Source organism: Coregonus clupeaformis, chromosome 17 (assembly GCF_020615455.1).
Source record: "Coregonus clupeaformis isolate EN_2021a chromosome 17, ASM2061545v1, whole genome shotgun sequence".
Taxonomy (NCBI): domain Eukaryota; kingdom Metazoa; phylum Chordata; class Actinopteri; order Salmoniformes; family Salmonidae; genus Coregonus; species Coregonus clupeaformis.
Genome location: NC_059208.1, coordinates 24055452 through 24071665, shown reverse-complemented (window position 1 = coordinate 24071665; position 16214 = coordinate 24055452). Strand labels below are relative to the sequence as shown.

General features: G+C 40.5%; 1 protein-coding gene across 1 annotated transcript; it reads left to right on the top strand.

Annotated features, from left to right (window-relative positions):
• Positions 1–9521: 9521 nt before the first annotated feature.
• On the top strand, positions 9522–13994 carry LOC123492925 (C-type lectin domain family 12 member B-like). The gene is made up of 7 exons (XM_045226635.1): positions 9522–9648; positions 10901–10981; positions 11396–11503; positions 11586–11888; positions 12218–12378; positions 12714–12841; positions 12945–13994. Exons 1-7 carry the CDS (start codon positions 9585–9587, stop codon positions 13102–13104), a joined length of 1005 nt encoding a protein of 334 aa, XP_045082570.1. The 5' UTR covers positions 9522–9584; the 3' UTR covers positions 13105–13994.
• Positions 13995–16214: the final 2220 nt, after the last annotated feature.

Sequence of the window (16214 nt, the reverse complement as noted above, 5' to 3'; positions counted from 1 at the left end):
CATAATTGTGAGACTATTGAATGTACAATATGTAAGGCTAAATGCAATAGCATGAATACAACACTCTAATACTGCACTGTAAATGGAGAGACTTGACAGGAAGCATAGAGGAAACATTTGTATTTGTACTAAGACAACTCCGATTGTCACATGTGATGTATGTTTAGAAATCATAGGCTAAATCAATCTAATTGGATAATTGATTGACTGAATAAAGGATAGGACACAATCTTGATGTAGCTATTTCTCAGATCCATTTTGACCTCACTACTACCCTCTGGGGACAGTATTTCAACACGTCCATATTGTAGCAACTCCACTTCCATTCAACCTCGATCCTAGGGTTGGCTCAAAAGTGCACTGAAGATCTATTGCAGACTTATAATACATTAATTAAGATATATTACAGACAACTGAGAAATGAATTACTACATTTTTTAAAGTCTTAGCAAGTCAGGGTAAACCAGTCAACCACAATGTGGATTGGCCAACTTCTCAAAAAACTACTCAATCAACAACTGATAGGAGGGTATGACAAGCCTTCAGAGGTATCCTCACAGTAAAACAAGTAAGCAGAGAAACTATTTCTGCTTTCAATTCACAGTTGTAGGCCTACGGCTTTCCATACAGCTTTTCATATTGAGTACTGCAGTGTCATTCAGTAGCATCATGACAGTACCATCATCACACGTCAACATAACTTCCTCCTCTCAGTCAGATGAAACAGTGAAATAGTTTTCTGTGACATGATTCATGCAAACCAGAGTCAAAGCAGAAGTACTAATACAGGTCCTACTAGGGATAAAAACAACAAGGGCCACCACCTCTCATAGAGATCAACACTGGGTAAGGTTTCTCTGTACTTGTATCTCTAAGAAACACACTGTTGACGAGAAGTCTAAAGGATGGCAGAAGAGCTGCATTATTCTCCCGTGGTTTTCAAGAATCGCGTTGTTTCTTCGCCGAAAGGTGAGTCTTGGCCTTTCTTTCTCATCTCTTCATCAATATCACTCTCTTTTAGTTCATTTCTATCAGTTTACAAAAATGTCCCTTCCAGACTGAAGACTATAACAATCACAATTGTTTGTGAATATTCAAATTGAAGGGTGCTTAAAGCAAGTGAGGCAGATATGCCAGCTATTTATGCTGAATCATGTTTTTTTGTCTTTGTGATGGCAAATCTACTCTGCTATTATGTTTTAATCAAGTATCTTTACAGTTAATCAAGTACAAATTACATTCTTAACCCATTTAATATCATGGGTCACAATAGCAAGAATACTTTGTTTGTACTTTACAGGCTCTGGAGAAGTTAAAGTTGTACTTATAATAAAATGTTTCATATTATGCATTATCATATCATTTAGACAAGTTTCATATGATTTCTCAAAATGTTCACAAGACCACAAGCATATTTCTCAAAGATGTACCTTTACAGACACATTTGGCACCAGAAGTCTGTATTCAACAGCTTTAAAAACGAATACATTGTTGAAAATCAGAAATATTTTCAGGGTAATGTTTAAAGGGTCTAGTATACATACGTGCCTTAATTTTCAATACATTGAATCCCTGATGCTTGAGGTATATGAATTAATACAGTGTCTGTAATTTATGATACAGTGAGGGAAAAAAGTATTTGATCCCCTGCTGATTTTGTACGTTTGCCCACTGACAAAGAAATCATCAGTCTATAATTTTAATGGTAGGTTTATTTGAACAGTGAGAGACAGAATAACAACAAAAAAATCCAGAAAAACGCATGTCAAAAATGTTATAAATTGATTTGCATTTTAATGAGGGAAATAAGTATTTGACCCCCTCTCAATCAGAAAGATTTCTGGCTCCCAGGTGTCTTTTATACAGGTAACGAGCTGAGATTAGGAGCACACTCTTAAAGGGAGCGCTCCTAATCTCAGCTTGTTACCTGTATAAAACACACCTGTCCACAGAAGCAATCAATCAATCAGATTCGTCCACAGACCAAAAGAGCTCTCCAAGGATGTCAGGGACAAGATTGTAGACCTACACAAGGCTGGAATGGGCTACAAGACCATCGCCAAGCAGCTTGGTGAGAAGGTGACAACAGTTGGTGCGATTATTCGCAAATGGAAGAAACACAAAATAACTGTCAATCTCCCTCGGCCTGGGGCTCCATGCAAGATCTCACCTTGTGGAGTTTCAATGATCATGAGAACGGTGAGGAATCAGCCCAGAACTACACGGGAGGATCTTGTCAATGATCTCAAGGCAGCTGGGACCATAGTCACCCAGAAAACAATTGGTAACACACTACGCTGTGAAGGACTGAAATCCTGCAGCGCCCGCAAGGTCCCCCTGCTCAAGAAAGCACATATACAGGGCCGTCTGAAGTTTGCCAATGAACATCTGAATGATTCAAAGGAGAACTGGGTGAAAGTGTTGTGGTCAGATGAGACCAAAATCGAGCTCTTTGGCATCAACTCAACTCGCCGTGTTTGGAGGAGGAGGAATGCTGCCTATGACCCCAAGAACACCATCCCCACCGTCAAACATGGAGGTGGAAACATTATGCTTTAGGGGTGTTTTTCTGCTAAGGGGACAGGACAACTTCACCGCATCAACGGGACGATGGACGGGGCCATGTACCGTCAAATCTTGGGTGAGAACCTCCTTCCATCAGCCAGGGCATTGAAAATGGGTCGTGGATGGGTATTCCAGCATGACAATGACCCAAAACACAAGGCCAAGGCAACAAAGGAGTGGCTCAAGAAGAAGCACATTAAGGTCCTGAGTAGCCAGTCTCCAGACCTTAATCCCATAGAAAATCTGTGGAGGGAGCTGAAGGTTCGAGTTGCCAAACGTCAGCCTCGAAAACCTTAATGACTTGGAGAATATCTGCAAAGAGGAGTGGGACAAAATCCCTCCTGAGATGTGTGCAAACCTGGTGGCCAACTACAAGAAACGTCTGACCTCTGTGATTGCCAACAAGGGTTTTGCCACCAATTTTTTTTTTTGTTATTCTGTCTCTCACTGTTCACATAAACCTACCATTAAAATTATAGACTGATCATGTCTTTGTCAGTGAGCAAACGTACAAAATCAGCAGGGGATCAAATACTTTTTTCCCTCACTGTATATCATACGTTAATAGGTCAAATTGTATGTAGCAACTGCAGATTGCCCCTTTAATGTAATTATGTGCTTTTAACATGTCATACTGATACAGTAATTCCCACTAAAACAGCTGTGAGAAATGGTCCTCTAGTAGTTGATTATATCACACCCCCACCCTCTTGTACGTGTGTGCGTGCGTGATTGCGTATACGTGTGTGAGTGTTTTAGTGTGTGTGCGGCATGTGTGTGTCTGGGACAGATTTCCACCAGTCAATGTCCATTGCTCGTGTTTCTTGGCCCAAGCATGTCTCTTCTTCTTATTGGTGTCCTTTAGTAGTGGTTTATTTTCAGCAATTCGACCATGAAGGCCTGATTCTTGCAGTCTCCTCTGAACTCTCAACTTGATGTTGAGATGTCTGTAACTTGAACTCTGTGAAACATTTATTTGGGCTGCAATCTGAGGTGCAGTTAATAGCCGATTTTTGATGCTGTGCAGCAGAGGTAACTCTGGGTCTTCCTTTCCTGTGGCGGTCCTCATGAGAGCTAGTTTCATCATACCACTTGATGGTTTTTGCGACTGCACTTGAAGAAACTTTCAAAGTTCTTGAAGTTTTCCGGATTGACTGGCCTTCGTTTCTTAAAGTAACTGTTGTTTCTTGTTGCTTATATGAGCTGTTCTTGCCATGATATGGACTTGGTCTTTTACCAAATCGGGCTATCTTCTGTATACCACCCCTACCTTGTCAAAACACAACTGATTGGCTCAAACACATTAAGGAAAGAAATTCCACAAATTAACTTTTACCAAGGCACACTTTTTAATTGAAATGCATTCCAGGTGACTACCTCATGAAGCTGGTTGAGAGAATGCCAAGAGTGTGCAAAGCTGTCATCATGGCAAAGGGTGGCTACTTTGAAGAATCTCAAATATAACATATATTTTGTTTTGTTTAACCCTTTTTGGGTTACTGCATGATTCCATATGTGTTTTTTCATAGTTTTGATGTCTTTACTATTTTCTACATTGTAGAATAATAGTGAAAATAAAGAACAACCCTGGAATGAGTAGGTGTGTCCAAACCTTTGACTGGTACCGTATGTGTGAAGGGATGCATAGACAATATGGACAGTATATGGATAGAATATATAGTATATCTGAAGAATAGTATATGTACAGCAATAGTTAAATAGGATAGGCGTTGACTAGAATACAGTGTATACATATGAAGTGGGTAAAACAGTATGTAAACAACATTGTTGCAATACTGTCCGTTGAGCACAGCTTAAAATATACTGTGTTTCATATGATGGTTTCATCTGTCTATGAGAAGAACTGAACATTGGAGCTCTGACCACAAGCTCCTAAATGCCTGACCTCTTTACCTATCCAACAATCTTAGACAACCATTGAAGTCCTCATCAATCTTGTTACATATGATTTATTTATTAGAGGTATGGACTCATTGTGTAACCTGTCACCTATTGTCTGTTTGTCCTCTTTGCATTTTTTGTTGTTGTTGTTTGTTCTAATTTCTTTGCTCTCCTCTATTGCTGCATCCCGTTTCATTTTCTTTTTTTGCAGAGTCCTCCACGGTCTCTGATTGGTTGGTTTCTTTATCATTAGTGTGTTCCATCTCCTCAGCCACTGGAGCCTCCTCTTTGTTCTTGGACGACTTCTTGTTGGTTTTGTCACTGGGAGAAATTCACGATTTGATTGACATTACTGTTGTGTTTAGAAGACTGTCTCTGCATATACATTTGCAAGTATTTTATGTAATATGAACATAATGGTTTTAGTTTATCTGATACACACATATTGTGAGACTATTTTGTGTACAAAATAACTTCTCATCAAATTAATCTAATTGGGTAATTGATGGACAGAATAAAGGATTGGACACCATCTTCATTAAACAAGTGGTGTAGCTATATTCTCTGATCCATTTCGACCTCACTACTGTCCTCTGGTGACAATATTTCAACATTGCAGCTGCCCCACGTTCATATTGTAGCAACACCGTTTCCATTCAACCTCCTAGGGTTGGCTCATTAGTGTACTGAAGATCTATTGCATTCATATGGGAAATTAATTAATATTACAGACAAATGGGAAACCGATTACTACATTTTGACACCTTAGCAAGTCTGGGCATTTCCTTTATCTTGTAACCAGTCAATGTGGCTTGGTCAACTTATAAATCAACCAGTGACTGGAGGGTATAGAGAGGGTATAGCAAGTCTTCAGAGGTATGCTCACACTAAAACAAGAGAGGAATAAAATAATCCTATTTCTGTTTCTGCACATAGTTACAGTGCATTCAGAAAGTATTCCGACCCCTTTACTTTTTCAACATTTTGTTACGTTACAGCCTTATTCTAAAATAGATTAAATTGGTTTTTTTCTCCTCATCAACCTATACACAATACCCCATAATGCCAAATCAAATACAGGTTTATGTCACATAGAACACAGCTTTTTAGTGAATTTCCATGAATTAAAAAAATAACAGAACAGTCTCAACATCGCATTTAAAAGAAATATCACATTTACATAAGTATTCAGACCCTTTACTCAGTACTTTGTTGAAGCACCTTTGGCAACGATTACAGCCTAAAATCTTCTTTTGTATGACGCAGAGCATATGAGCGGAGTGGAGCGAGCGTGGAGCGTGAGCGGACGGATTTTGAACAGAGCGCAGAGCGGCATTTTTAAAAGGACGGAGCGTCGCCCTATGTCCCGCTCCAATTTCGCTCGCTCACACCACGAGTCTGAAGCATGCTCAAGCCTGACCCAGAATCCATCTGTTTAATTTAATTTGTGTCGTCCATGAATTTGTATTTTATAGAGCGAGAGGAGCAGCAGCAGCAACAAGAGAAAAGGGTTGAGGAATTCAAAAGTGTATTCACTGCACGCAAAGGCCCAACCATAACAAGGGAGAGAAAAAGAGAGCTGGATGTAGCATTTTTGAAATGATTTTCATGGACTATGAACCGCTGAGTAAAGGAGAACGCGAAGGGATGCAACACTTCGCCAGCGCAGCTCAAACGGGCTACACCCCCCAAGAAACTATGATAAATCAGTACTTTACTTTGTCAAATTTACATCTGAGATGCCCCATTCACATGCTTCAGCTGGTGATCAAAAACGCCGTTAACGAGCACGACAACATTAATAGGCTGTTAGTGAAAGTCGGGCACCTGGTGAAAAGTGTACACAAGAGCACAGAGGAAACCGAGCAATTAGGTGTCCGCCCCACAAATGCCTGCGCCATTCGATGGAGCAGCCAGCTGCGGATGATTCAGTCGTTCATCCGGTTGTTCCAAAAAGACCCGTTATGGCAAAACAAACTCAAGTCTAATGTTGCTAACATCACCCTGAATCAAGTACGGCAGCTGACGCACCTTGTCAGTGTGCTGACACCACTAGCAGACAAAATGCAGAAGGAGCTGGGGAACCTGGGGATGATCCTCCCTGCTGTCACAGAAATCAAATCCCTGCTCACCGATTACACTCACGCTGCACTTCCAATGGGCATCGCTGCTTTTGCAGAAACATTGGCAAACAACGTGTCAATTCGCTATGGAATATACTATACTGATTAACATCTCATTTTAGCGTCAGTGTTAGATCCCCGTTTCAAGACAGAATGGATAATCCGAGATGAGTCTGTATGCAACAAATTCGGGGAGATAAAGTAAGGCTGTGGTTTAAGCTAAAAGTGAAATACATGCAGATTTTGTTCCTTTTTTGGAGTGAGCGGGGGCGATTTGAGTGGGGCGCGATGCAAACTGCGTTGAGCGCTGAGCGATAAGGAGCGGACTGTCCTGATGTGGTTTTGAGCGGGGGGAGCGGAGGGGTGAACAGCTCCGTGAGCGAGGAGCTGAGATTCTCACCGCTCCACTCCGCACATATGCTCTGGTATGACGCTACAAGCTTGGCACACCTGTATTTGGGGAGTTTCGCCCATTCTTCTCTGCAGATCCTCTCAAGCTCTGTCAGGTTGGATGGGGAGTGTCGCTGCACAGCTATTTTCAGGTCTCTCCAGAGATGTTTGATTGGGTTCAAGTCTGGGCTCTGGCTGGGCCTCTCAAGGACATTCAGAGACTTGTCCTGAAGCCACTCCTACGTTGACTTGGCTGTGTGCTTAGGGTTGTTGTCCTGTTGGAAGCTGAACCTTCGCCCCTGTCTGAGGTCCTGCGGGCTCTGGAGCAGGTTTTCATCAAGGTTCTCTTTGTACTTTGCTCCGTTCATCTTTCCCTCGATCTTGACTAGTCTCCCAGTCCCTGCCGCTGAAAAACATCCCCACAGCATGATGCTGCCACCACCATGCTTCACCCTAGGGATGGAGCCAGGTTCCCTCCAGACGTGACGCTTGGCATTCAGGCCAAAGAGTTCAATCTTGGTTTCATCAGACCAGAAAATCTTGTTTCTCATGGTCTGAAAGTTTTTAGGTGCCTTTTGGCAAACTCCAAGCGGGCTGTCATGTGCCTTTTACTGGGGAGTGGCTTCCGTCTGGCCACTCTACCATAAAGGCCTGATTGGTGGAGTGCTGCAGAGATGGTTGTCCTTCCGGAAGGTTCTCCCATCTCCACAGAGGAACTCTGGAGCTCTGTCAGAGTGACCATCGAGTTCTTGGTCACCTCCCTGACCAAGGTCCTTCTCCCCCAATTTCTCAGTTTGGCCAGGCAGACCGCTCTAGGGAGAGTCTTGGTGGTTCCATACTTGTTCCATTTAAGAATTATGGAGGCCACTGTGTTCTTGGGGACCTTCAATGCTGCATAAATGTTTTGGTACCCTTCCCCAGATCTGTGCCGCAACACAATCCTGTCTCGGAGCTCTACGGACAATTCTTTCGACCTCATGGCTTGGTTTTTGCTCTGACATGCACTGTCAACTGTGGGACCTTATATAGACAGGTGTGTGCCTTTCCAAATCATGTCCAATCAATTGAATTTACCACAGGTGGACTCCAATCAAGTTGTAGAAACATCTCAAGAATGATCAATGGAAAGAGGATGCACCTGAGCTCAATGTCAAGTCTCATAGCAAACGGCCTGAATACTGATGTAAATAAGTTATTTCTGTTTTTTATTTTTAATACAAACCTGTTTTCGCCTTGTCATTATGGGGTATTGTGTGTAGATTGATAAGGAAAATGTTATTTTAATCAATTTTAGAATAAGGCTGTAACGTAACAAAATGTGGAAAAAGTCAAGGGGTCAGAATACTTTCTGAAGGCACTGTAAAGTAACAACAGGGCCTGGCCTGTGTTAAAAGTGTTTAACCTTTTACTGCAGTGGGATAAATCAGGGGCACACAGAGTGTTTCTAAGTAGTCTTAAACAAATCTACTTTGAAACAAAAGTATACACCTCACACACATAGATTTGGCCTTAAAAAAAGAAGACACCTGTACAATGTCAGATATAGAGTTGGAATATATTCAAATTTGAGTTTGCATCCCAATATTACACTCTATATACATCACAGAAGACTGAAATATAACAAAACCGCTTGACATAGAAACACTGGATTTTGGGCTGTTTAAAAAAATTATGTTTTTTAAATTATGAACAATATTAATAACATTACACCCATAAGGCCACTAGGTCATTTGACTGCAAGAAAGGGCTACAAAAGTACAAAGTGTTTGTTAGGTGTTAAGTCTGCGTTTAAAATATGCTTAAAATGATTAAAAGGCTAAAAGTGATTGTGTAGAAATGTGTTTGTGAAATAAAAATTGAAATTGTTTTAGAAAGGTAGTGGTAATATTTCATTCAGTACAGACATTTGTAGGTGGCTTAACTTAACCTGTCCCATGGCTCAACACACCCCATACCCAGGGGTATCTTTGTTAGATAGAATACTATATGCTGAATGTAAAAAAACAACTTACCCCACTATCCCTTACTGAAGCTCTATTGCAGACATATGGGAAATGACTGTTACACATTTCTAAATATTCTGATGCCTTAGCAAGTCAGGGCATTTCCTTATAACTTGTTAACCAGTGAACCACAATGTGGGGCAACTTCACAATACACTTCTCAATCAACCAGTGACTAGAGGGTATGAGGAGGATATGGAAGGCCTTCAGAGGTATCCTCACACTAAAACAAGTGAGCAAAGAATTAGAGACACTCCGATTTCTGTTTCTGTACAAAACTATTTCTGATTTCCATTCACAGTTGTAGGCCTACGGCTTTCCATACAGCTTTTCATATTGAGTACTGCAGTGTCATTCAGTAGCATCATGACAGTACCATCATCACACGTCAACATAACTTCCTCCTCTCAGTCAGATGAAACAGTGAAATAGTTTTCTGTGACATGATTCAAACCAGAGTCAAAGCAGAAGTACTAATACAGGTCCTACTAGGGATAAAAACAGAAGGATCCACTGTGTCATATACAGTAGATCAACACTGGGTAAGGTTTCTCCGTGCTTGTATCTCTAAGAAATAAACTGTTGATGAGAAGTCTAAAGGATGGCAGAAGAGCTGCATTATTCTACAGTGGTTTTCAAGAATCCCATCGTTTCTTCGCTGAAAAGTGAGTCTTGGCCTTTCTTTCTCATCTCTTCATCAATGTCACTCTCTGTACTGTGTAGATCTGGTTTATATTAGTATTGGGACTCAGTCAAAGGTGTAGACCTGGCTTACAGGAGTATTGGAGCTGAGATGCAAGTGAAGACCTGGTTAACAGTTTATGAGTATTCAGGCTTTGGCACATATTTAGACCTGGCTTAGTTGACTAATTGGGTTCAAGCACAGGTGCATACATCTTTTGAGCTGAGGTACAGGTGTAGACCTGATTTGTATGACTATTGGGGCAGAAGAACACCTATTCTTATGACAATTGGGGTATGTAGCAGTAGACCTGCATGTCTAACCCAATAGAAAGAAAACAGGTGTACACCTGGTCTGTAAGAATATTGGGGCTGAAGTACAAGTGTAGACCTGGTTTGTATGAATGTTGAGGCTTGGGTACTGGGTTAGACCTGTTTTATATGAGTATGCCCATGGTTTTACCTGGTTTATATCAGTAATGGGGTGTATGGATGCACAAGGCTCATATTGGGTCTGGATGGACGTCTATTGCCCATTCAAATCCTTTCTAGCAGCAAGTTTGTGGTAGGAAAAAAAGTGAATGGGGCAATAGTGTTATACCACTGTACAATGAGTTTATCTATGAAATGATTAGTGTATACAGGTCAGAGGTCACAGGACTAAGATATGCTAATAACAGGGTTGGGATGTGCAGAGAATAGCTGGATATAGGTTACTGTTGGTGACTTAGGGAATACAAGGCAAAGTGGGTAACAGAGCTGAGATAGGAAAGTAACAGGGATGAGGAGTTTTGGCAAAGAAGCTGGGGTCTATGAGTAACAAATAGGACATTTTTTAAGGATATGGGTGTATCAGTACTTAATTGTGGGTGTTAGGGTTAGGGCATGGGGGTAACAGGGCTGGGATGTGTGGGTAATTGAGTTTGGTTTGTGGGTAAGTGGACTGAGGTATATACAGTAGATATTGGAGCTGAGGGATAGAAGGAATGTCTGTTAATTTTATTATAGGCAGAGCACTGTACGTTCACATCGGTCACAATTGACCGAGAATAAAACATATGTTTTTACATACTTTTACATCTTTATTTTAAAAAAGCAATATGGATTACATGTTAGGTTTACTAATGGCATAATATTTGCATAGTGGCATGTCTGGCAAAGATTTGGTAACAAATGAGTTCGCAAATGGGTAAATATTATTGAATATGTATGTGTTGCCCTTTCTCTTCCCCACAGAGAAAAAAGAGGAAGAAACAGTATATGCTGAAGTAAAGGCTAAGGGAAGTGCAGTCACTCAACAAAGTCCTGCCATGACAGGTACATTTGAGAGATAGGGCTAGATTCAAACCGAACTGCGGAAGATCCGCGTTATTGTTCTGAACGTCAATTTGGCATAGAGGAACTACGTCACTGCCTATGTGACTACCTTATCCGCTTGAATAAAATAAGAAATAGTAAATAGCAAAATGTAAATCAATTTCCTATTGACCCGACATATGCAGCATTCACCGTGAATTCGGTCTCCGCGATTTCCTTTACATTTCAATCACGCTGTAACGCGGATCTTCCGTGGTCTGGATTGAATCGAGGAGGCTATAGTCAAATTATCCACCGTTTATTGTTCAATTATTAGATTTCATAAAATTATGGAATAACGCTTACCATTAAATGTATACACTTATGCTAACAATATGGCTATAATAACATGAATCTTATCTTTACTATTCCTAGTGGATGAGATGCCTGCTCTCCATTCTCAACCCTTTCGAGGAGTGGCAGTATGTTTGGGGGTTGTTTGTGTCCTCTTGCTTTCAGCCATTATAGGCCTCTGTGTCTACTGTGAGTATATGGATCATAAAGTATTATGGATTTTGGAGGGGTGCAGGATGACATCATAGAGTAAACATGTCTTTCTCCACAGTCAGCACTGCCTTCTCAGAGCACAACACAAAGTTGGTGAGGGAACTGGAGCAACTAACAGATGCGCGTACATTTCTACTGGCGGCCAATCAGGTCCTTACGAACCTCAACAGCAATCTGAGTATAGCCAATCACATTTTGCAGAGTGATTATAGCAATGTAAGCACTGCAAACCAACGTTTAGTAGCTGAGAAAGAAGAGGTGTCAAGAGAGAGGGATAGACTGAACTGGACTCTTAGGGTCATATATCAGTTTGAAGATTTTCCTGTCAATCAATATTGTTCACCAAAAGATGGCGCAGGAGGTAAGCCTCCTTCCTGTTACCCTTGTTTTCATCATAATGTACACCACGTGTCAAACTCATTCCACGGAGGGCCGAGTGTCTGAGGGTTTCGCTCCACCCTTGTACTTGATTGATTAATTAAAGTCGCTAATTAGTAAGGAACTCCCCTCAGCTGGTTGTCTAGGGCTTAATTGAAAGGAAAAACCTGCAGACACTCGGCCCTCCGTGGAATGAGTTTGACACCCCTAGTGTACACTGAAGACAAACTTTGCACTTTGTATCTTACTCTCTAATATTGGTAATACGTATGTAGTATACTTACCTCATACTGTAATTCATCATTGTTGCAGAGAGAAAGTGTAACCCTTGTCGACGTGGGTGGATGTTGTTCCAATCTAGTTGTTACCAGATTTTGTACCCTCCCGCTCCGTGGAACACCTGGGAACAAAGCAGAATGGATTGCAAACAAAATAATGCTGATTTGGTTGTCATAGGCAGTCAAAAGGAACAGGTGGGACAATGCTACAGACTAGAGTTTTGAGGGACAGATTCATTTGACATTTAATGGGGAACTCTACAAATTAAATCTCCAAAAAGTGAAATGGAACTATATTATAATGTGTGATATATAGATATGAGCTCAAGGTAAACCAGTTGTTACTGAAAGACAAAAGCACAAAGGTCATTACACTGCTGCTACCTGTTGTGCAGTTTGTTATTCTCTCTCATTTGGACCTGATTCGATGCATTTATTCATAACATTTAGACACTGTCTCCCAAAACTGTGGATTACTGTTAAACACCGTTTTTTTCAACTACTTATGGTTTCATTCATTTCACATTCAGGAATTCATTCATAACCACACTCAATACTACTATGATAAAGATCATGGGTACTGGATCGGTTTAAATGACATAGCTAAAGTCGGCCAATGGCTCTGGGTTAGTGGAAGTCATCAGAATCTGACTGATGGGTAAGGACATTTTATTCAGTGTAAATCCAACAAAGAAGGATTGTTAAATCATTTTTTGATTCAGTCATTTCTTTTCATTCATGGAGGTGTTCTCTTTTCACAGGTTTTGGAAGAGACAAACTGGGGGTGATTGCGTGTTAACTGTCCCAAATAATGCACCTTTGGATAATTGGAATGCTGAATCGTGTAGCATGCAGAACCGTTGGATCTGTGAGAGTAGAGCATTAATATTGTCAGATGAAATTGCGGGGACACTCTCTTAAGAGGTATGCTCACATACTAAACTCATATTATTGCATCTTCCTTTGAGGATTAAATTGAGTTGTATTCTTCTAATTTAATGACCCCTGCATCTGTTTGTTGCGGTCAATTCGAATTCACTCAATTCAGGAAGTGATTTTAATTTACATTAAATCACATTTTATTTGTCTGGTACACACATTTTTTGCAGATGTTATTGCAATACCTAACAATACAAAAAAATCTCACAAATCCCAAAAATGTAAATAAAGGAATTAAGGAATATCAGGACGATCAATGTCTAGGTCCGGAATATAAATATACATATATAGTGGTGTGTATAGAAAAGGTGTGTGCAGCTGTAGTTATATAGGATGAACCTTGACTAAAGTACAGTACTGTATATACATATGAAGTGGGTAAAACAGTATGTAAATATTGGAAAACGTTCATTGGCTGACTTGAATTCGAATTGACCCCAACAAGGGTCTGTTTTGTAATTTTTCACGTTAACAATCAAGGATCTGTTGTGATGTAGCTATAATGTATTAAAAAAAGTATGTTTTGTTTTGAGCTTTCATATAAATCAGGCACATTTTCTTTAATATCAATAACTTCACTTTAACAATAAATGAAGTAAAAGTGTAATAAATAGAATGGAAGTTACGTTTTTTATAAAATCACTCAGTTTTATAAACTATGCAATACTTCTAAATCAGCAGCTTTAGGCACTTGACAACATTTTTCTTTAAAGCGGCAATCAGCAGTTGACACAATAACAAAGCTTGTGTCCCGCCCCTGTTTTGGTAAAAAGCTGAGGGATGGGGCTGGAGAAATGTAACCACTGTCAAATTCATAGAAGAGCTATGGGTGCAAGGACTGACCACCCATGATATAAACTTTATGGTTGTAACCGTGTTATGAGTGTTTGTTTAAATTTTATTTGATTACAAACTCTGGAGGAAAACAAGCTTATATATTGGGTTGTGATGGAGAATGGCAGTTGAACTAAGCTCATGAGACATTTATAAGTTATATTCTTCAAGAATCCACAGGTACATATCATTAATTTATGTCCTAAAATGGATGAAGCAACTGCAGATTGCCCCTTTAAGCATCATGCAAATGTGTGACATCACAGATAAGTAAGGAAACCAAAATAAAACATGGACATTGCTGTGCTCATATCTAGCGACCTCATATCTGAGGTTGATATCCCAGTGTTTAGAGGTATATAAACACCAGTTGACTCAACATTTTTATTTATAATATCCATTTCACTATCAAGTCTATTGTTGAATTTTTGCAGGAAACAAAACAGCCTTTTTTATGTTAACGGTGTTGCAATACTGTCCATTGAGCCCAGATTAAAATATACGGTGTTTCATATGATGGTTTTATCTCGTCTTTGAGATGCAATGAACATTGGAGCTCTGACCAAAAAGCTCCTAAATGGCTGACCTCTTTGCCTCTCCAACAATCTTAGGCAACCATTGAAGTCCTCATCAATCTTGTTACATATGATTTCTTTTTTGAGGTATGGACTCATTGTGTAACCTGTCACCTATTGTCTGTTTGTCCTCTTTGCATTTTTAGTTTGACCTTTTATTTTAGGTTCCTCCTCCACCGTCCTCACTTCCTCTCTCTCCTCTATTGCTGCATTCCGTTTATTTTTTTTTTTTTTGGAGGAGTCCTCTACAGTTTCTGATTGGTTGGTTTTCTCTATCGTTAGTGTGTTCCATCTCCTCAGCCTCTGGAGCCACCTCTTTGTTCTTGGACAACTTCTTCTTTTTCATAATAGTGTCTGTCAGTCACTGGGAAAAATTCACGATTTCATTGACATTACTGTTTTGTTTAGAAGACTGTCTCTGTATAAGGAGCAATGACGTGTATTCATGGATGCCAAGAGAAGCCATGGTTCCCAAACAAAATGACCAAGAAAAAAACATACATTTTTTTGTATCTTTCGTCTCTCTCTGTTTCATAAATGTTCTTCAATTCGCAAGAGGCTGAATGTATCTCACCGGAGAAAGCATCTGAGCGGACGAAACAGCACCCCTCAGTCTCAGTACAGTGGGTGAAAAAAGTATTTAGTCAGCCACCAATTGTGCAAGTTCTCCCACTTAAAAAGATGAGAGAGGCCTGTAATTTTCATCATGGTACCGTCAACTATGACAGACAAAATGAGGGAAAAAAATCCAGAAAATCACATTGTAGGATTTTTAGGAATTTATTTGCAAATTATGGTGGAAAATAAGTATTTGGTCAATAACAAAAGTTTCTCAATACTTTGTTATATACCCTTTGTTGGCAATGACACAGGTCAAACGTTTTCTGTAAGTCTTCACAAGGTTTTCACACACTGTTGCTGGTATTTTGGCCCATTCCTCCATGCAGATCTCCTCTAGAGCAGTGATGTTTTGGGGCTGTCGCTGGGCAACACAGACTTTCAACTCCCTCCAAAGATTTTCTATGGGGTTGAGATCTGGAGACTGGCTAGAGCCACTCCAGGACCTTGAAATGCTTCTTACGAAGCCACTCCTTCGTTGCCCGGCGGTGTGTTTGGGATCATTGTCATGCTGAAAGACCCAGCCACGTTTCATCTTCAATGCCCTTGCTGATGGAAGGAGGTTTTCACTCAAAATCTCCCGATACATGGCCCCATTCATTCTTTCCTTTACACGGATCAGTCGTCCTGGTCCCTTTGCAGAAAAAACAGCCCCAAAGCATGATGTTTCCACCCCCATGCTTCATAGTAGGTATGGTGTTCTTTGGATGCAACTCAGCATTCTTTGTCCTCCAAACACGACGAGTTGAGTTTTTACCAAAAAGTTATATTTTGGTTTCATCTGACCATATGACATTCTCCCAATCCTCTTCTGGATCATCCAAATGCACTCTAGCAAACTTCAGACGGGCCTGGACATGTACTGGCTTAAGCAGGGGGACACGTCTCGCACTGCAGGATTTGAGTCCCTGGCAGCGTAGTGTGTTACTGATGGTAGGCTTTGTTACTTTGGTCCCAGCTCTCTGCAGGTCATTCACTCTGTCCCCCCGTGTGGTTCTGGGATTTTTGCTCACCGTTCTTGTGATCATTTTGACCCCACGGGGTGAGATCTTGCGTGGAGCCCCA

Bases quoted from the DNA above. Each gene is read 5' to 3' on its own strand.
- LOC123492925 (XM_045226635.1), top strand. From the start codon at position 9,585: ATGGCAGAAGAGCTGCATTATTCTACAGTGGTTTTCAAGAATCCCATC. The intron at 10,982-11,395 runs GTACATTTGAGA...TACTATTCCTAG, and splicing joins ACAAAGTCCTGCCATGACAG to TGGATGAGATGCCTGCTCTC. The intron at 12,379-12,713 runs GTGGGACAATGC...TTTCACATTCAG, and splicing joins TAGGCAGTCAAAAGGAACAG to GAATTCATTCATAACCACAC.